General features: G+C 43.1%; 1 protein-coding gene across 1 annotated transcript in view; it reads left to right on the top strand.

The window, feature by feature from the left end:
• Positions 1–22,464, top strand: part of ANKRD27 (ankyrin repeat domain 27) — a 76,651-nt gene that overhangs the window by 29,228 nt on the left and 24,959 nt on the right. The window contains 2 exon segments of the mRNA XM_043494972.1: positions 9,275–9,319; positions 20,960–21,082. Coding sequence (XP_043350907.1) covers positions 9,275–9,319; positions 20,960–21,082 — 168 coding nt within the window.

The raw sequence follows: 22,464 nt of genomic DNA, 5'->3' as shown, positions 1-22,464 counted from the left end.
CTTCAGATTGGGGGGCTGTCTGTAAGCAAGGACTGGCCTGTCTCCCAAGATCTGTGAGAGTGATGGGTCGTCCTTCAGGATAGGTTGTAGATCCTTGATGATGCGTTGGAGAGGTTTTAGTTGGGGGCTGAAGGTGATGGCTAGTGGCGTTCTGTTATTTTCTTTGTTGGGCCTGTCCTGTAGTAGGTGACTTCTGGGTACTCTTCTGGCTCTGTCAATCTGTTTCTTCACTTCAGCAGGTGGGTATTGTAGTTGTAGGAATGCATGATAGAGATCTTGTAGGTGTTTGTCTCTGTCTGAGGGGTTGGAGCAAATGCGGTTATATCGTAGAGCTTGGCTGTAGACAATGGATCGAGTGGTATGATCTGGATGAAAGCTAGAGGCATGTAGGTAGGAATAGCGGTCAGTAGGTTTCCGATATAGGGTGGTGTTTATGTGACCATCGCTTATTAGCACCGTAGTGTCCAGGAAGTGGATCTCTTGTGTGGACTGGTCCAGGCTGAGGTTGATGGTGGGATGGAAATTGTTGAAATCATGGTGGAATTCCTCAAGAGCTTCTTTTCCATGGGTCCAGATGATGCCTCTACACCAACATTCCACACAAAGATGGACTACAAGCCGTCAGGAACAGTATCCCCGATACTGTCACGGCTAACCTGGTGGCTGAACTTTGTGACTTTGTCCTCACCCATAACTATTTCACATTTGGTGACAATGTATACCTTCAAATCAGCGGCACTGCGATGGGTACCCGCATGGCCCCACAGTATGCCAACATTTTTATGGCTGACTTAGAACAACACTTCCTCAGCTCTCGTCCCCTAATGCCCCTACTCTACTTGCGCTACATTGATGACATCTTCATCATCTGGACCCATGGAAAAGAAGCCCTTGAGGAATTCCACCAGGATTTCAACAATTTCCATCCCACCATCAACCTCAGCCTGGACCAGTCCACACAAGAGATCCACTTCCTGGACACTACGGTGCTAATAAGCGATGGTCACATAAACACCACCCTATATCGGAAACCTACTGACCGCTATTCCTACCTACATGCCTCTAGCTTTCATCCAGATCATACCAGTCGATCCATTGTCTACAGCCAAGCTCTACGATATAACCGCATTTGCTCCAACCCCTCAGACAGAGACAAACACCTACAAGATCTCTATCATGCATTCCTACAACTACAATACCCACCTGCTGAAGTGAAGAAACAGATTGACAGAGCCAGAAGAGTACCCAGAAGTCACCTACTACAGGACAGGCCCAACAAAGAAAATAACAGAACGCCACTAGCCATCACCTTCAGCCCCCAACTAAAACCTCTCCAACGCATCATCAAGGATCTACAACCTATCCTGAAGGACGACCCATCACTCTCACAGATCTTGGGAGACAGGCCAGTCCTTGCTTACAGACAGCCCCCCAATCTGAAGCAAATACTCACCAGCAACCACACACCACACAACAGAACCACTAACCCAGGAACCTATCCCTGCAACAAAGCCCGTTGCCAACTCTGTCCACATATCTGTTCAGGGGATACCATCATAGGGCCTAATCACATCAGCCACACTATCAGAGGCTCGTTCACCTGTGCATCTACCAATGTGATATATGCCATCATGTGCCAGCAATGCCCCTCTGCCATGTACATTGGCCAAACTGGACAGTCTCTACGTAAAAGAATGAATGGACACAAATCAGACATCAAGAATTATAACATTCAAAAACCAGTTGGAGAACACTTCAATCTCTCTGGTCACTCGATTACAGACCTAAGAGTGGCTATCCTTCAACAAAAAAGCTTCAAAAACAGACTCCAACGAGAGACTGCTGAATTGGAATTAATTTGCAAACTGGATACAATTAACTTAGGCTTGAATAGAGACTGGGAATGGATGAGTCATTACACAAAGTAAAACTATTTCCCCATGGTATTTCTCCCCCCCCACCCCACCCCCCACTGTTCCTCTGATATTCTTAGGTTTCAGAGTAGCAGCCGTGTTAGTCTGTATTCGCAAAAAGAAAAGGAGTACTTGTGGCACCTTAGAGACTAACAAATTTATTAGAGCATAAGCTTTCGTGAGAGCTGTAGCTCACGAAAGCTTATGCTCTAATAAATTTGTTAGTCTCTAAGGTGCCACAAGTACTCCTTTTCTTTTTTCTGATATTCTTGTTAACTGCTGGAATTAGCCTACCTTGCTTGTCACCATGAAAGGTTTTCCTCTCCCCCCCCCCCCGCTGCTGGTGATGGCTTATCTTAAGTGATCACTCTCCTTACAGTATGTATGATAAACCCATTGTTTCATGTTCTCTGTGTGTGTATATAAATCTCTCCTCTGTTTTTTCCACCAAATGCATCCGATGAAGTGAGCTGTAGCTCATGAAAGCTTATGCTCTAATAAATGTGTTAGTCTCTAAGGTGCCACAAGTACTCCTTTTCTTTTTGCGAATACAGACTAACACGGCTGCTACTCTGAAACCTGTCATAAGTAAGTAGTCAGAGATGGCTCCACAAACATTGAGGTCTTTCAGTACTGTTGCACTATGTAGGAATCTTCTCTGTACAGGAGCACCAAGTGGATTGGAATACTGTGAATAACGAGCTGCTGCTTTGTGTGTGAATCAGAAATATGCCAAGTAAAGACTCATTCCCCAAGTGTGAGGAAAACTCTTAAGACACCTGGCACTATATATATATCTGGGTGTGGAGGAGGCACACTACTGGTGTTAGAGCAAATGGTGAAGCACTGCTATTTCGAGGTATCGGCTGTCACCTTGGTATCTAAGCATACATTTTTGCTTGACTCTTAGGAAGTGTTAATGATGGAACTGTATTTTTTTTAAAAGTGCACTTTGCAGCTGTTAATATCACAGTGTGGTTAACTCTGTGTGTTCATAAGCTCCTGGGGGCATTCACTCTTCCTTTCTGTCTATTAAACTCAGCATCAGAATCAAATAACATCATATGGTATGTTTTAAAATTAATAATAGAAAAGAGAAGATTCTAGGTGGGGAGTTCACAAGAAACATGATGAAGTGCAAAGGACTAGCCTTTGTAATAAACCATAGGAAGTCAATTTTCAGATCATAGTAAGGAATATATCTCATCTGTTGCCCTGCCTGCATGTCATGTATCCAGTTCCAATATATCCAAAATGCGGCTGATAAAATCCACTCTTGCCAGGTCACTCCTCTTTGAATTTCCACACTCATTTCCTCTCACCTTCCACCTCAAACCCATACTTCTCCTCTTCCCTTCCCAAGCCCTGCTCAACTCCACCCTTACCTCTCAGGTTTCATTTCTTCTTCCTCTTCCGACTCCTCTGGTTCTTTCAAACCACCCTCTTAAATACCTATGTCTCCTTCCATACTACCTCTTGCTTAGAATTCTCTTTCCTTCCTTTTACAAAAAAAAAGGACACATCCCTCCTCTCTTCATTCAAATCTCTTCTTAATTTATTCTAGGAGGACGCTTAATTTATTCTAGGAGGCTCTTGGATAATTACTCCAAAAAGCATGAAGGAGCATGAGTTGAAAATGTTAATTCACACTGTGGTATTATCAGTCTCTTCTTGTATACTGTGTTTATTTATGTGTATACTTTTTCCAGTGTGTAATTTACACTGTAATATCCTTATAACAGGTCCATGTCTGTGTGTACAGAGCCAAGCCCAGTCATGTTGCTCCATAGATAAGGTATAATGCACACAAAATCTCACCCAATAGCAGGTTGAGGATTTGTTTTTTCTTATGTGACAAACTTATCACACTCCATAGGCTGAGTCTGTAGTTCAAACCAGGAGAAAAGATTATTAGCAGCTTATACCTTAGTCTGTTGAGGTTAGTGGCCTTTCTGTAAACAAACTTTAGTTCATTACCGTTAGCCAAGTTTCACATGGGCTCACTGCTGTTACTCCCACTAAGCAAGAAGACCAGAGTCTAATTCTGCAAATTCTTCATGTAGGGAATTGCCACTGGAATTAATAGGAGACTGGCAGGATTGGCTCTACAGACTGTAGGAGTTAGATTATGGGCTAAGGGGTCTTTATGCAGTCTTTATCCATCCACGCTGCTGGCTGCTAAATAACTATTTGTCCAAACAATTCAATGCAAGGAGAGACCTATTTGGTGTTCTACACAAATGACTTGCCATGACTTACTGGCACCATGGAAAAGAACCATTAGTAAAGAGATGGGCAAATAATTTTGGAAATTTCTCTCCTGAGGATCTTACAATACCTGTTTTGCCCTCTGGCAATGGAACAATATAGCAAGTAAGTGGGTGAAGTGAAGCAGACTTTGTCAGGTGGAATTCTGCATCTTGTGAGCTTGCATGCAAAGGAAGGTACAGTTCTTCCATTGAGGAGAGAACAACCTGGAGAAGTGCCAGACTTTTTTATAACCATTCATGAATCATGCATAAGCTACACAACAAATGGCTATGTTCCTCTGACTAGGTTGCTGATGTTAAACTCCCATGAGTTCTTGGATGCATAAGGATGTGAGTGTTTTAACAGAGAGATGACCAGAGAGCTGTGTATGCCTAGTATCCCATTCTATTACTGTAAGGTTGTAAGCTATAAAATCAAACTCTGACAATAGTCATGACCTTGTTTTGATCTCTCTGGCAGAGTTGGACACAGGTTTAATGTAACAATATGCAAAGTAATATGTACAAGTCCCCATCCAAGTCCCTCTTCATCTTTAAGTAGATGCCGCATTTCTACATGCCCAGGACATCCCTGCTGACTGTGACAATCCCAAGATTGTGGTAAACCTCCCTTGACAATTGAGATTTTACAGCATATAGTCCAGGGCATCAAGGCAGTGAAGGCAAAGCATAGCATTCTAAATGGAGAGCAGGGAGGAACAGAAAAGCCTTTTCTACACTCTAGTAAATCTCCTAGCTCAGTGGTTCTCAACCAGGGTACGTAGAGATCTTCCAGGGGGTACTCAACTCATCTAGATAAGTGTTTCTCAATCTGGGGGATGCAGCCCCCAGGGTGGTCATGGGATGTATTTTTTGCGGGGGGTCACAAGTGCAGGGCTGACATTAGGAGGTGGCATGCAGGGCAATTGCCTGGGGCTCCATGCCATGGGGGCCACATGTGAAGTTAAGTTACCTGCTTCAGCTCTGGGCAGCAGGGCTTGGGATTCAGACAAGACTCACAAGTGAAAAACAGGCTCAAGTATCACACTGAAATATAAGTACAATATTTATATTTCAAATCGATTTATTTTGTAATTATATAGTAAAAATGAGAAGGTCAGCAATTTTTCAGTAACAGTGTGTTGTGACACTTTTGTATTTTTATGTCTGATTTTCTAAGCAAGTAATTTTTAAATGAGGTGAAACTGGGGGTACTCAAGACGAATCAGACTCCTGAAAGGGGTACAGTAGTCTGAAAAGATTGAGAAACACTGCCCTGGCCTACAATGTTAGGCAATATGATGGTAAAATGGCAGAGCCCTGTCTACTTTGACTTCCACAGTTGCTACAGCTGGTGGAGCCACACTGGTATTGAATGGTGGCTGAAAAGTTTGCTAATGTAGCTCTGCCTTAAGGCATTCAAGCTATGCTGTGGGCTACTGTGTTGTGTGGGAGCTTCCGGAAGAGCCTTGTGCAGTTGCACTGCTTCAATAGGCATAATATCTCTAGAGCTTTCAAGTGTCAATTTCCTATAGTAAAGTTGCAGTCTGTTCCATTTCCCAAACAGCAGCACCTGATTGGTGGATTGGGAATAGGGTTGCCAGGTGTCCAGTTTTAGACTGGAATGCCCGGTTGAAAAGGGGCCCTGGCAGTTCCGGTCAGCACCACTGACCTGGCTGTTAATAGTCCAGTCGGCGGTGCAGCGGGGCTAAGGCAGGCTCCCTACAGCTCCTGGAAGCAGCGGCATGTCCCCCACTCTGGCTCCTATGCATAGGGACAGTCAGGGGACTTTGCACGCTGCCCCCACCCCAAGCACCACCAGGAACTGTGGCCAGTGGGAGCTGTGGGGACTGGGGGAGCCTGCGGACAGGGCAGCACACAGAGCTCCTTGGCTGTGCCTCAGCGTAGGAGCCGGAGGGGGACATGCTGCTGCTTCCGAGAGCTGCTTGAGGTAAGCGCCGTCTGGAGCCTGCACCCCGACCCCCTCCCGCGCCACAACCCCCTGCACCAGCCCTGATCCCCCTCTCATCCCCCCAAGCCCCTTGGTCCCAGCTCGGAGCACCATCCTACACCCCAAACCCCTCATCCCTAGAGCCCACACCCCCAGCCGGAGCCCTCACCCTCCCACCCCCATCCCAACCCTCTGCCCCAGCTTGGAGCCCCTCCTACACTCTGAACCCTCCTATATCCCAAATCCTTCATTCCCAGCCCCACCCCAGAGCCCGCACTCCCAGACAGAGCCCACACCCTGCCCCAGCCCTGATCTCCCTCCCGCCTCCCGAACTCCTTAGTCCCAGTTGGAACACTCTCCTTCATCCCCAGCCCCACCCCAGAGCCCGCACCGCCAGCCAGAGCCCTCACCCCCCTCCCATACCCCAACTCCCTGCCCCAGCCCTGATCCCCCTCCTGTCCTTTGAACCCCTTGGTCCCAGCCTGGAGCTCCTTCCTACACTCCAAACCCCTTGGTTCCAGCCTGGAGCACCCTCCTGCATCCCAAACCCCTCATCCCCAGCCCCAGACAGAGCCCGCACCCCAACCCCCGTCCCAGCCCTGATTCCCCTCTCATCCCCCGAATAACCTCAGTCCCAGCCTAGAGCACCCTCCTGCACCCTAAACCCCTTATCCCGAGCCCCACTGCAGAGCCCGCACCCCCAGCCAGAGCCCTCATCACTTCTCGCATCCCAACCCACTGTCTCAGCCGAGAGGCCCCTCCTGTACCTTGAACTCCTCATTTCTGGCCCCACCTTGGAAGCTGCACCCCAGCTCAGAGCCCGTACCCCCTCCCACATTCCAACCCCCTGCCTCAGCCCAGAGCCCACTCCCATACTCCGAACCCCTCGTCTCCACTCCAGAGCTCCCTCCTGCCCCCCCAAACCCCTCATCCCTGGCTCCACCTGAGCCCACATCCCCAGCCAGAGCCTTCACCCCCTCTCACACCCCAACTCCCTGAGCCAGCCTGGTGAAAATGAGTGAGTGAGGGTGGGGAGACCGAGCAACAAGGGATGGGGGTATGGAGTGGGCGGGGCCTGGGAGGAGGACCAAGGGTGTTCGGTTTTGTGAGAGTAATGGGGAAGAGATAGGGAAAGGGGAACATTATGGAACGTACAAACCTCCCTGTTTTATTTGTTTTATTGTAGATTTATACAAACATATATTGCCTATCCCTGGATTGCTTTTACCATATATTAGAAATATGGTAATCTAACAAAATTAATTTTAGCAACCTTTCCAAAACCAGGATGAAAACCAGGGGAGTGGAACCCATGAACCACTCTAGCCTCAGAGTCCCTTGCCCTCAAGGCACCTATTCCAATCTCCTCCCCAAAAGCCTGGAGAAAGAGATTATCCCAATAAACAGTACTTTCCTCTCCAACTGATTATTTCTTTCTTACTTTATTTGTAGAGAAAAGAAACCTAAGACTAAAGCTTCCAAAATAAGTCAGAGAAATAACTAAGACCTAGTCCTACATTTTGATTCTTACTGGAAGATTCTTGAGTCCCCATAGAATCCCATTGAATTCACTTGCTCCCCCATTTATTTGGTCCACTCATGCAGGTCCAATTGCAGGATCTGGGCCTATGTAGCAGTTCTGTTTATCCAAACCAGAAGTCATCTTTAATTTTGTATGGGAGAGAAAACAATAAATTATGTATTTTCATCTAGAAATTATTTAGCGATATTAAGTAGTTTATGGCTAAAATGTAGGTTTTGTAATAAATTTGTTGGAATATATCATTATATATTCATAATTTGTTTAAAAAAAGATTTTTGGTTTTTGCAACTCCAGCACTGAAATACTGAGCTAGTGCATGAGAACCAAAACATGAAAAGCAGTTCGTCTGTTTCTTTGTCCAAGCTGAATGCAATACAAATGTAAACAAAACCCATAAATCTCAGGCATTTATAATCATGATCCAAGTGGTGTAATGTTGAAAAGTAAATTCAGTTTTAATCATCTAAGTTGATATTAATAACAGGGACAGGAGACTTGTTTTTAGTGATTAATTTATTTATTTTGTGTTCATCATAGGACTGCTAATGTGCCTTCAAAAATACTTGAATGAGTACTTTTAAAGCAGACCTCTCCATTAATTGCAGAATGTTCTTTGGAACTTTGGAAATTGAAAATGTTTTGTTCATCCTCAGTTATACCCTTTCTATCTGGCAAAGGAATGTGTCTGTCTGTCTTTTGAATGTGCTCAGATATTACCAGTGATGTGGAATGTAGAAATTTCTAGATAGAAACTGAAATGTTAATCTTGCCATTACTTAGAAATGAGGTCAACTGCCCCAGTATATTATGCTGAAACATCTTTTTATACACTCATATCACTGGTGATAGCACAGCCCTATGAATATTTGTTAAAATGCTGATATTCTGGGTCATCAGAGACCTTTTAACATGCTTTTGCAGGTGCAGCAAAAATACTGCATGTCTTTATACCTTTTCAGTGATGTCATAGTAAGTTTTAATTATTTTAAAAAAAGCAAACTCCATACTTAGAATAAATTTAAATTTTGGGTCCAATTTGACAATGTTTATTTTAATACTGAAGTAGAGTAGAACTTAAAACTACTACAAACCACTAATATGCAGATGTAGAAGTGCAAAACTAGAAACCATGTTTTGACTGAAACTACTATTTAAAAAAGAAAAAAAAAAGGGACCCCTTTTGGCATCCACTACCAGCCTAGCAAGAGCCCAAAACAGCATCATCCATGGGGAGCTACATGCCTTTAATAGCTTTTATTTCTTTTGTAATGCTGGATCCTAAATAAAGGTACATGCATGCTGGTGAAGTTGAAAAATGTATTTGCTGTATTAACTAGCATGAGCTTACATATGCACCATATGTGTTCTATATTTAGATGATTATCTTCTGCTGTGCAATTCAAAAATCATTGAATGGCTATAGGCCTTATACAGCTTTTGTATTTCATTAGTTAATAACGTTTTTCTTTATAACTTTATCAACATATCTGAAATGGGCCAGCTGTAATCCTTCAGCATCAGATTAGGAGGTTAATAAAGGACATTGGATTTTCAGAGTACAGTTTAATACCAGTATTACCAAAACAACTAAAATTCCCTTTTCTGATTTTATATACAGATAGAAAAACTCTTAAGAGCAGTTGCTGATGGAGATCTGGAAATGGTAAGTTCTTAGAATGACTTGATGTAGAGTACTGAATTCCCAGCTATCCTGCTGAAGTTGAGGAAGCTGTTTATACATAACACTGAATGTGAAATGCATAGTCAGTTTCATTTAAAAAATATGAATCAAGTGCTGATTAACTTATGCTGCTGTGAATATTCATTTCACATTCCAAAAGTACTTAGCTAACAATATTTTTAAGTCAATAATTTGAAATTACTTGGTGCTCTAGAGAATAATTTAGATCTGAGCAAATATAAAATATTGTCTGTTAAAGGAGAAAACTATAGATATGATTCTTTTAAACATGCTCCTCTTTATTCATTGATTTGAAATATCTTAGTTTTATTCTTTTATTTGGTGCCCTTGTGATTTTAAAAATAAAACAAACTCCAAGCTGATGTATCCTATGCTTACTTTATTTAGAACAGAGTTCCTCAAATGTGCTTAGTAGCACTCCAGCCCAAAGAAAGAAATGTCTTCCAGCTCAGATAGACCTACTTTCAGGGCACTAAATAAATGCATATTAGAAACTGCTTTGATCCAATTATTTTTGTAGCACCAAACTATAATCTAGGTGGCATGCTTCCAGATTTCAGAGTTGCTTACCACTGATGAAATTGGGACACTCATGAATCCCAGAAAAAAACAGTGTCTGATTCTCCTTTTGCCTATGCTAGTTTTGATACTAGTGTATCAAATACTGGTGTATCTCTGTGGACTTCAGTAGAGTTTCTTCAGATTTATTCCAGTTTCAGTGAGAGGAGAATATGGCAAAGTCACTGTTCCTGTATTACTGTTTTCCTTTCTTCTGTGTTTTCTGAATCCTTGTTGTTTTTGCTGCTCCACAGGTTTGTGTCTCCATCTCTGTAAATAAGGCTTATGGGTTTTGGAGTTCCTTTGGGTGCCACATTATTAGGATATTGTGGGTTTTTTTCTATGTTATATTCCATCTTCTGTTCTTTTTAATTCTGAGTAAGTTGTACTCTGTTCTTCTTTGTGAATTAAAGCCAACACTTTAAAAATGTGCACATTACCCCACTTTGCATGTGCAAAGAGCTCAGACTTCAAGAAAGTTCACAACTCAGTTTCCCTTCATATGTTATAGCAATTATGAAAGTTTGAATTGGCAAATACTTCCTGAACTCTAAGTTGCCAGCACCTTTAGTAGAGACGGATCAAAGCTCCAAATCAATCTAAATAGAAAGTTTCAACTTGAGGATTTTAAGCACTCCCTGTTCACAGTGTATACATAGTACATATATAACATATTTGGGCATGTGCATATACTGTAGGATGGAAGTTTGGCTTTTCTTATTTAGTGTTTTTGGCAATAGCAGAGACCATAAATAAAAAGTTAAGTTGGGATTTGTATGTCATTAGCAAGTACAGAGTAAAAATGGGTTTAAATAGTACACAATTTGGGTATATTTTGACTTTTGTACTTCACTTCCAATAAAGAGCCGACATCTACAGCAATATGAACATGAACATTTATATCCTATAATTTGTATTACTTACTGTCTGTCTTGATACATTTGAGCTACTATAGCAATTTCCTTCTTCTGAAATACTTGAAAATTATGGTACTTTTGAAGATATTTTACTGAAAAATAGCAGCTGATTAAAAAAAATTGGAGCTCTAAATTTGGGGGTATACATGGGTTTTTGTTGTCGTTTTTTTAATACTCATCATAAAACAGAAGATTGTGGAAACCCTGTAACAGAGTATATGGTATACTGTGTTTATGTACAGTATGTACATAATGAATCTTTCTAAAAATTCCCATAGGGTAACACATACCAGGATTAACAGATATGTTGATATGGCATCATACAGTCATCTGTCTGAATATAATATATAGTATGTAGCTGATTCTCTAGTGTCTTCTATACCAGTCAGATGGTAGGTATAAGTTTACCTACTAGCTGATTAAGAAAAGGAAAGAACCATTGGTAATACTGTACACTCATTAGTTAAGTAAACATGTAAAACCCACATTTACACATAGAGACACCTGGCCTCATTGATTAGTTCAAGGTCACCCAGCAAGTCATTGTCAGAAGTAAGATTAGAATACAGGTTAGTTGATTGCTAGAGCTATGTCTAGTCCTTATTGCCTCCTATGGTTAGGCATTTTAACTTTGTGACACTATTTCCTAATCTGTAAAATGGGATAGTAATACCCACTTGCCTAGGGCTGGGGACATCTTATATCCTGTTTATTCTCAGGCTCACATAGAGTAAATATTGTTGCCCTGTTTTACAAATGGGCAACCTGAGAAGCAGAGAGGCTAAGTCCCATATTTCTACAAATGGCCTTTTATTTTGGATGCCCAACTTCAGACCCCTGTGAGTCTGAATTTTTTTCCCGAAGGTGTGAAATGCCTGCAGTTCCCATTGACTTCAGTTGGAGTTATGGTTGCTCAATGCTGAAAATCAGGCCCCACGTGTCTCAAGCTGGGCATTCAAAAACTCAGCCATGTGTAATAAGAGAAGGCCACTTTCAAAAATGCTGCCAAAGTGTCTTGTCATGGAGGCACTTGTGATGATTTAGGGGTCTTGTTTGTACTGCTTCTGAATCGGAGATGTTTTTATAAAATTCTATCATGAAATTACTGTGCCATGGAAAGTTTATATATATATGTGGATCCACTCTGAGTTAGCAAGGTTTTGTCATGTCTCTCTGCCAGGCCAGAGACAATGGTAAATGATCAACATTCAGTGTTTTTCTATTTAATGTCATATACCTTGGGACAGAGGGTTTGTTCTTGCTGGGAGAAGATATTTCCTCCTCTGGTCTGAAGGGAGGGTAGGGTTGTAAGTAATGGAAATTTACCAGGCAGAGACCAAAAGAAGCAGGTGACCCCAGCAGGAGTCTTATGAAAGAACTGTGGGAGAGCCATTTTGCACCAGATTAAGAGCAGGGACGCTGCTGCAGGGGAAGGGTAGGCAAGGAGGCAGAGGACCCTGCCTACCTGGTTGACAGAACACAAATGATCCCTCGTGGACTCCTAAGGGAAGGGTAAGCTAGTGAGGGACGTTGTGTTTAGAATGTTTATTGTTTTGTATGAGCGCTGCTATCCTGTGCTGTGACGGAATATAAAGATCATAAAGATGGTAGACTGTACAAAGCGTGTTTGTGTTGAATGCTTCACAACTACTGGATGTTTCTGAGGGAGTTAAACAGTAAAGCAGAAGATTCAGCGCTGTTGTCTACTGCATTAGAAATCTGAGGCCTGGGTCTTACTGTGGTTCAGACACTGATATGATGCGTGGTCTTGGGAAACTCAAGTGAGTTGCCTGACCCTCAGTGTCTCATCCATAAAGTGGGAGTATTTACCTTCTTTGTGATTAAGTCTGTATATAAGAATAAAGTAAACGTGCACAATTTCACATTAATTTTCATAAGTGTTTTTTACCAGTTTTTCCAAAGCCTAAAGCATATGAGAAAAATATTTAAGACAAATGAAACAAATTACTGAGATTTCAGCTGGAAAGAGTGAGTTCCAATACTGATGAAATAGTATTCAACAATGCAGCACACAGAGAAGTGCCATCTCTGCATTCTGATGACAAATCTCTTGAGCTTATACCTTGTGGCTTCTCTTACTACAGTTGCTGAATGGAATTGCTGAATGTCCTCTTGTAAAACTTTTCATTATGAAAGGAGCTGTCTGGCTGGCTGGCACAGGTTCCAACTGTGGGTATCTGTTAAAAAATGTGATTATTTTAAAGCCTTTATCTTGTTCTTGACAATCTGAAGCCTGTTCCATAGGAACAGAAGCAGCATTAGAATCATTAGCACCGTTGTAGATTTCTGCTGTGACTGCTAGCTGAGCTTTGCAAGAGCAAATTTTTAACAAATCCTAAGGAGCCTAAAGATTTTAAAAATTGTTATGCTATGGTTGTGCAGGAAGCCACAAATAAACAGTTCTTTGCCTCCATCATAGCATCTGCAAAATCTTAGACAGCCGATTTGTTTGGGCTATACAAATCCAGAGTGGTTAATCCAGAGTGTCTTTGCTCAGGCCTGGTTTACACTGGAGGGAGGCAGAAGGGGGGGAAGCTAAATCGGTCTAAGTTACTCAACTTCAGCTACAAAAATAGTGTCTTCACTGCAGTAGATTGACTGCTGCCGCTCTCCCATTGACTCCGCCTATGCTTCTTCCTCTGGTGGAGTACTGGAGTCAACGGGAGAGTGCTTGGCGGTCAATTTATCGCATCTTCACTAGACGCGATAAATCAACCCTCCGCTGGATCGATCACTCTGGAGGTAAGTGTAGACACACCCTCAATGTCTGGTTCTTTGGAAGGAAACTTCTTCTTATTTTGTAGATAAAAGTAATTTGATTTTTGGCAAGCTGTTTGGTGGTTAGGTTTTTTTTTTGCAGGAAGGTAGCTGGGAGAAAACCCTCACAGAAATGACTGTGTTATGTCTAATGTTGCTTTCTGAGGTACTGGAGTTGTTGGGGAGAGCTTCATGCCACGACTTATGCTTTTGATTAAACATCAGATCTTTATGTCCTTCCTGGAGGGTGAAGGCTATGTCTATTATTGGTGTAGATTGCTAAGAGTTCTATAAAAGAATGCTTGCTACCAAACACTTTGAAGGAAACTTTTGTGTGGTTTTTGCTCAAAAAACCACTGCTTGCCGTGAATGATTATTATCAGTCTTTCATTTCTGAGTAAGTCTGCTGAGAAGCTTGTGGTAAAATAATTCACTCCTTATGTGGATACTTCAGATCTCCCTCTGCTCTAGGACCTGACTTTAGTACAGCATCTGACTGACTGCGTCTTGGATGAAGATCATGTGTTCCTGCTGGTATTAGAAGACCTGTCAGTTTTCAGACCTATTAGAAGCCTTCAGTTCTATTGATCATGGAAGGGTGTTGATTTATCCACAAACCTTAGCAGGAGTAAATGGTGCTTTTCAGCAGCTTTGTTCTTTTCTCTATGAGAGGTTCCAGTGGGAGTTAGCTAACGGCTGCCCATTTCATAGAATCATAGAACTGGAAGGGACCTCGAGATGTCATCTAGTCCAGTCCCCTGCACTCATGGAAAGACTAGACCATCCTTGACAGCTGTTTGTCTAACTTACTCTTAAAAATCTCTAATGATGAAGACTCCACAACCACCCTAGGCAATTTATTCCTGTGCTTAACCACCCTGACAGGAAGTTTTTCCTCATGTCCAACCTAAACCTCCCTTGCTGCAATTTAAGCCCATTGCTTCTTGTCCTATCCTCAGAGGTTAAGAAGAACAATTTTTCTCCCTCCTCCTTGTAACAACCTTTTTTGTACTTGAAAACTGTTATCTTGTCCCTTCTCAGTCTTCTCTTTTCCAGACTAAACAAACTCAGTTTTTTCAATCTTCTGTCATAGGTCATGTTTTTTAGACCTTTAATCATTTTTGTTGCTCTTCTCTGGACTTTCTCCTATTTGTCCACATCTCTCCTGAAATGTGGCACCCAGAACTGGACACAATACTCCAGTTGAGGCCTAATCAGCGTGAAGTAGAGTGGAAGAATTACTTCTTGTTGTGATGGGCTCCCTGGGGTACAGCCTGGGACTGTGGGACCACTGTGCTCCCCGTACCTGGTCTGTCTCTCACAATGTCTTGCTAGAGACCAGCAGCAAATCCCTACAGGAGTTATCACTCAGCACAACTGCATGTAGAGCCCCACAGCAAGCTAGATTGCATGAAGGCACCAGAGCCAAATCCCCCCAGCTCCCAGCACTGTACCTCAGGAATATACACCATCTTGCAGTGCTCAAGTAGGGCAATGCAAATTTATTAATTGGTTCACCACTTCATCAATGGAAAGTGGATATACACCAGCCTTTGCAAACCTGAGAAGTTTTGCCACACACTTCATACAAACTCACTGGTAAAGATAAACAGTTAAACAAATGTATTGACTACAAAAAATAGATTTTAAGTGATAGGCAAAAAGTCAGAGTTAGTTACCAAAATAAAATAAAATATATCCATGCAGTCTATACTCCCAACCCTATTAGACTGGGCAACATCTAGATCAAGCAGTTTTTCTCACCCCCACTGGATACTGCAGTTCATAGTATACAGATTTTACCCCTTGAGACTGGCCCCTTGAAACCTGGGCCAGTCTCCTCTGCTGGAGTCTTCAGTCTTCTGTGAGTGTCTTTGTTGCTTGGAGGTGAAGCATGGGCCTGCTGTGTTCTGTTTTATATGCTCAGTCCCATGTGCTTGGGGAACACAAGTCCAGCCATGTCTGGGGGGCATTGATGAATCTCCAGGCAAGGTTGAGCAATTCCCCTGGTGTGGCCTCTTGCAGGTGAGTCATTGAATTGTAGCTTCCTTGCTGGACAATGGCTGTTGATGGGTTGTTTGACACCCTACCCGGGTGTTGGTTACTTTCCTTGCTCTTGCCTCTAGGGAGCTAATATCTGGCTGATTCCCCAACTTACATCATGTTTTAGTGACAACTATACAACACAATTCTCATAACTTCATATGCATAATGATATAGATATATGAATAGAAAAATAACTTTCAGGAGATCATAACCTTTCCCTTGATATCTTACAAGGCATGCTTTATATGTAAGATCACGATTATATAAAAATGAGGAATATGGGGATTACAGGATGTTCCTCCAAGGTATAGAATGTCACACTCGTGTCTTGCTTACAAGACTCTTTCTAAAACATCCCAGAATGATGTTCGCTTTTTTGAAACAGTGTTACATTGTTGACTCATATTTAGCTTGTGGTCCACTATGACCCCCAGATCCCTTTCCTAGGTAGTCATTTCCCATTTTGTATGTGTGCAACTGATTGTTCCTCCCTAAGTGGAATACTTTGCATTTGTCTTTATTTAATTTCATCCTATTTACTTGAAACCATTTCTCCAGTTTGTCCAGATCATTTTGAATTATAATCCTATCCTCCAAAGCAGGCTCAACCCCTCCCAGCTTTGTATCGTTCGCAAACTTTATAAGTGTACTCTGTATGTTATTATTTAAATCATTGATGAAGATACTGAACAGAACCAGACCCAGAACTGATCCCTGTGGGACCCCACTTGTTATTTCCCCAAGGAATCTCAATTGTGGGATCTGCAGGTTCTACTTCCTTATCCCTCTTTCTCAACTTATAGATGGGGCTGTTTGGGGGATAAGGGAGTGGGCACGGAGTGCACTGTTTTCAGTATGTGGATTACACTCAGTTTTAAATCTGGATGACACAGGTGAGTGCCTTAACTAATGTCTGTTTTGAGACTGAGGCATGACAGCTAAAGTTTGGTCCAGATGAGTTTGAATTGGTGATAGTAGCTTGAGGGAAGGAGTTAGAGGATATGGGACAACACTGGCCCCTTTGAGGGTATTTGACCACTATCAGTTTCCCTAAATGGCAACTTGGACAGTGTGATAGATCCTCAGTAGTCTTCAAAGAATTAGTTTAGTAGGGACCATAGTAGCTTCACACTATCAGCATCTGACCAGGGGATTACAACATTTTCTTTCTGATGCAGACCCTGTTACAGAACAATTCAATATGGAAACTGAAGCTGGTGCAAAATGCAGCAGCCTGCTTTCTTAAATGGTATATTTCATTAAGAGCCAGTGCTAGGGGACCTATATTGGTACTTACTGGTTTCCAGGGGGACTTCAAGCTGTTGGTTTTACCTCTAAAACCCTCAGTGGCTTTGGGCCTGCCTATTTGAAAGATCACCCTAAAGAACATCTCTGAAATAAATTTACATTATTTCTGATGCTTAAAATGTGGCACATATTTTACATGGGTGATTATCTAGGTTGAGGGATGTTGATATGTTTATGCATTTAGGGCTATCTCTTTACTTAGGCAAATAGGAAATTAAGTCAATGGGCGTTTTGCCTGACAAAGGCAGGCTTATTCAGGCCACACTATGGTAAAGTCAGTTGGTTCTTTGAAACACATAATGTGTAATTACTCCTGACGTTAAATTCTAGTATTGCTTGTCATTGCCTGTTCTTGTGTGTCCTAGTAGAATGTGTTTTATAGTATAATTCAGAAAGAGAATCTGCTACAGAATAAATAAATATTATGGGTCTCCAGGGAGCTAACAGACTTGCAAAATGGAGCTCTTTAGTCCAGGAGTGCAGTACTGGTTGCTTTTCTGGGTTGCATCTCACTTGGAAACGTAAAGAAGCTGTGAAGTGACATACATTAATTAGCAAGATTTGATTATAACAGCTTCATGAGATACTTAATGTGTGTGTCTATTTTAAAGTGCATTTAACATTTTGACCAAAATCCTTGGTTAATCTGTAATTGGAAACAGATGTGCTTGGGTAGCAAGTTTTAAAGTTTTGGTGACACACAAATTGAAATCTCATCATTAACATTTCGAAAGCTTTAATGGGGGGAGGGGCTTATGCAGTGGTGAGCTGGAGCCGGTTCGCAGGAACTGGTTGTTAAATTTAGAAGCCTTTTTAGAACCGGTTATCCAGCGAGGGACAACCGGTTCTAAAAGGGCTTCTAAATTTAACAACTGGCTAAAACTGGCGCCTTTGGGGCTGGAGCACCCCCGGGGAAAATTTGGTGGATGCAGAGCACCCACCGGCAGCTCCCTGCCGGGCCCCAGCTCACCTCACCTCCACTCCACCTCCTCCCCTGAACGCACTGCCCCGCTCTGCTTCTCCGCCCCCCACCTCGCCCCTGGTTTCATGCGAATCAGCTGTTCGCGTGGGAAGCCGGGGAGGGCTGAGAAGCAAGCGACAGTTTTGCGCTCAGGCCCAGGGAGGCGGAGGCGGAGGCGGAGGTGGAGGTGAGCTGGGGCGGGGAGCAGTTCCCCTGCGTGCCACCCCCCCGGGTTACCTGCTGTGGTGCGGGCGGCCCTCTTTGCGCCCTCCCACCCCAGCTTACCTCCGCTCCGCCTCCACCTCCCTGGGCCTGAGTGCAAAGCCGCCACCTGCTTCTCAGCCCTCCCAGGCTTCCCACATGAATAGCTGATTCTCGGGAAGCCGGGGGGGATGCGTTCAGGGAGGAGGCAGAGCGGAGGTGAGCTGGGGCCGGGCGCGGGGCGGGGAGCTGCCGGTGGATACTCTGCACCCACCATATTCTCCCTGTGGGTGCTCCAGACCAGGAGCACCCAGGGAGTTGGTGCCTAAGGTGCCACTTTTGATGTGATCAGTGGGTGGAGTGGCCACTCCCCCTGCTCCCCTGCCTCTAGGAGCCAGTGGGACCAGCTGGATGCTTCCTGGGAGCTGCCCCAGGTAAGCATCGCTGGGACTCCCCACCTCGCTCCCCGGCAGGTCCCTCTGGCTCTTAGGGGCAGGGTGGAGTGGGCACCCACTCCGGTGGCCCACGAGACTCTCCTGCCCAGTTCTGGGGGAAGTCAGGGGACAGGGGTCTTGGGAGGAGGGGGTGTCAAGGAACGCTGGGGGTTGGATGGGGCAGGAGTTGTGGGGACGGGAGCAGGGCAGGAGTCCCGGCGGGCAGGGGCGGGCCACGACCTCCTTGTGGGGTGAGGAGGGAACCGGTTGTTAAGATTTTGGCAGCTCATCACTGGGCTTATGTTTATGATGGTGATTATGTTACTCTGTGACAGTACAGAGTTGGAGATTCTGAAACTATTTAGGGTACTGAACATTGTTTTCCTGCAGTCAGGGTGCTGCAGTGACAAAATACTGCCCTTTTTAGCTGTTGCTGGACATGCACAGGTACTGGACAATAAAACCTCGCTAATCTGCTCTTCTACAACCGCATACTTACCCAAGAGAAGTTCACAGCTTTGCAGTTTACTGCATTTCAGAGAGGTGAGACCTTACTCGTGAAGAGGGAGGGGAATACAGGTGCAGTCATACTCTCCATGAGATGGCAGGGAGGTCAACATATCCCTTTTCTATCTCTATCCCCCAGCACTTAATACCCTGAAACAGGCTTAAGGCCCTCCTTGTTTCTCCTGGTGCTCCTTCCAGCTGCTTCTGCCTGGGGGCAAGGCCAGGCTATTTGTGCTCTTGTGGCTTGCTGAACCAACATGGGGGTGTGGAGGAGACCTTGCTGGCACCTGCAGGATTGAACTGAGTGGGTGAAAGGGAAGAAGCCTATAGAAAAGCTGCCCCTCTCCCTTTTGCTTCAGCAGCAGCTTGGAGATCCATTGCCTGTGCACTCCTGCAGCATCAAGCCCCGCTGTGGAATTCAGTAAAGATGCTCTTATTTCTGTCTTCAGTTGGTGGGAGGCATTGCCCCTGTCTTTGCCCTATGCCACTACTCGTTGGAAGGCACAGGACAGATCTGTGAGAGACTCTCCCCCTCAGCAATAAGGCAGTAACCTCCATTTTCACATGCTCCTGCAGGGGCTTTTAGTATTGGAACAGCACACAGGCATTTGTTCTCTTATAAATGCTGCTGCCTAAGAGGAGAGGAATAAGATGGCACATATTAAAGCTTTGCACTCTCCATGCTACTGTAATCCTGTAGTAGCTAATGGATGGGTTCCTCTCCATTCCTGTGGCAGCCCCAGAAGAGCTACGTGAGCCCTGGGAGCCATTACACCATGCATCAGCTGGAGGGGAAGAGCACCAGCACCAAATAAGTGCCCTTACTTGTTTCAGACAGTTCTTGAGTGCTGGGGTGAGGCCAAGGATAACATGATGCTCTGACCACTTTAACCTTGCCCTGACAACTGGAAAGGAACAATTGTCCATTTATTTGGGGCACTACCTTGGGATTTGGGAGACCTGGATTTAATTCCCTCTTTGGCCATGAACTAGCTGTATGACCTTGGGCAAGCTACTTAATCTCTCCATGCTTCAGTTCCCCATCTGTAAAATGGGGATAATAGCGCTGCTTTTCCTCCCAGGTGCTGTGAGGATAAATACATTAAAAGATTGTGAGGAAGTTGGATACTACAATAATGAGCTTGATCTAAGTACCTAAGACAGATACAATTGCGTGTTATTCCCCAAATCTCATTGGTCCACAATGGGTTAATGAGGTTCTCTGTAAACAAACAAAAACAAAAAAGAACTACTTAATGGTGTTTTTGTTATTTACAACCACATGTAACACTAATGTTCAGTGAATATTCACTATATGCAGCATTGCTGTGTAGATTGTCTTCTGTGGAAATGTGTCTTACAAATGAAGGAATCATGTTATTTAGACACAAACGTAGGTCGCCCTTCCAGGCTTAGGAAATGCATCCAGCTCATGAGAAGTTACAGCTCTGAGGAGAAAATGTATTGCACCTGCCCAGTTTGTATGCTGGTTAAACTTCGTCATCCTTGTCACTTTTATACTTTTAAAAGCAGATGATGAACAAAGAATCATGTTGACATGAACTGGCACAAACCTTGGCCTAATCTTTAGCAATCCAAGCTATAAGGATTTGAAAGGGTTTGAGCAGAGTTTAACACTGAAGTCTTGATTAGGCAGTAGGAAGTCATTTATAATTTACTTCATTGTTACTTGGTGAACTGCTGCTAGCTGCCTTGTCAACTGTAACATTAATTTTTTTTAATTTGGCCTGCAGGGGAGCCAAGGTTGCGAGTTGGCTCGTTCAGGCTCTCTAACTTATTCTGTGTTTATCAAATTAACATGTACATGTTTTTAATGATCAGGAGATAGAAATTTTTGGCAATATAAAGTGGGACTTTCTTTTTATGTCAGGTTCGCTATCTTTTGGAATGGATGGAGGAAGATGTAGAAGAAGCAGACGAAGCTGACGATACAGTGACTCCAGAGCTCTGTCACCCATTATGCCAATGCTCAAAATGTGAGCCAATACAAAAGGTTGGAATTTTTTTCTGTTCTGTAGACAGAATAACTTTTGCATTCCTGTAGTTTGGTTTTTTTAGCCCAGGGAAATAATATTCTTGTTCTTCTGCACAGCTGCATCTCTGTTCACAAGAGTCCTGTGATAAATGTGCACAATCCTAATAGAGTTTATCACTTTATGAGATGAAGTGCCGTACTTGATAATAAGGCTGTGGAAAGGATTGGAATAGAGAATCAGTGTTCAGAAGCTCATTTTGCTTTCTGATGGAGGAATGGAAAACTTGTGTGTTTGGATTTTCTTCTTCACCCCCTTTTTGTATTGTTTTGGTCCAGGATTTGTAGTCCATGTTTTCAGTAAGTTCTGAGTAACTTCATAAACGTGAGGGTAAAGAGCAGCTCTGCTCTAGGCCTCTCAGTTGTTCCTTTACCCCCTTATCTGCTCTAGGCTTCGCCAATTTCTCTGCTGATCTTGGCCCTTGATAACTTGCCCTGTTGGCCCACGGAACATTTTATTCTTTGGTAATATCTTAGCAGGAAATTTCCTGTCCTCATAAATATCAATACAATACTAATAAGACCACTTTATTGTTTATCATATCTTTCATTCAAACTGTATTCAACCTAAACCATTCAAACTAAAAAACTAAAGAGCTAAATAAAATTATGGAGAATTGTTGTCTCCCTTACCCATTATTTATCATATAGCGGAGAGAGAAATGGGCTATGATATGGGATTAATCATGTTCCTTCTTGGAAGCCACTGCCATGCCTCCTAATGAGGAGTAGTATTGAATGCATAAATACTGATAACTGTTTCCTTAGAACACATGTTTTGGGTCTCATTTGTGGAAATAAGGAATGCTCATAATTTAAAGAAAATAGAAAGCTAATTATCTGCAACTCAGAAGGAAAAATGATTATTGTGACTGAGTGATAGAATCTCTTGCTTACAGAAACAAGGGCTTTGAGACATTTTAGTTTAGTTAACTGGTAACCGTGGAATGACCATCTGGCTCTTGAATAAAAATAAGAAGGCATTTGTTAAGTAATCTTGCAACTACACACTGCAGTTGGGAATAGGGAAGAATGAGAAAGGTTCACTACCATTGTGAAACTTTGGCTTCCAGGCAGTCTGAGAGAGCAGTAGAACAGGATATTGTGTAAGTAGTCTGTAGGCCACATCCCAGTTGGATCTCAAGTGACTTTTTCCATGGACGCACTCCAAGGAATTCATGCCATATAGCCCCTCCTACTGTTCTGTCTCAGTCAGGTTACTGTTTCCTAAAGGGCTGTCATAAGAATGCAGATCAATAAGGTTTAGCAGATCTGCAGAATTCCATTTCCTCAAAGTTTGTGATATCCCAAAAAATATAGCAATTATTAGTATACACTATATT

Source organism: Dermochelys coriacea, chromosome 12 (genome assembly GCF_009764565.3).
Source record: "Dermochelys coriacea isolate rDerCor1 chromosome 12, rDerCor1.pri.v4, whole genome shotgun sequence".
NCBI classification, from domain to species: domain Eukaryota; kingdom Metazoa; phylum Chordata; order Testudines; family Dermochelyidae; genus Dermochelys; species Dermochelys coriacea.
This window is presented reverse-complemented; position numbering and strand designations above follow the sequence as displayed.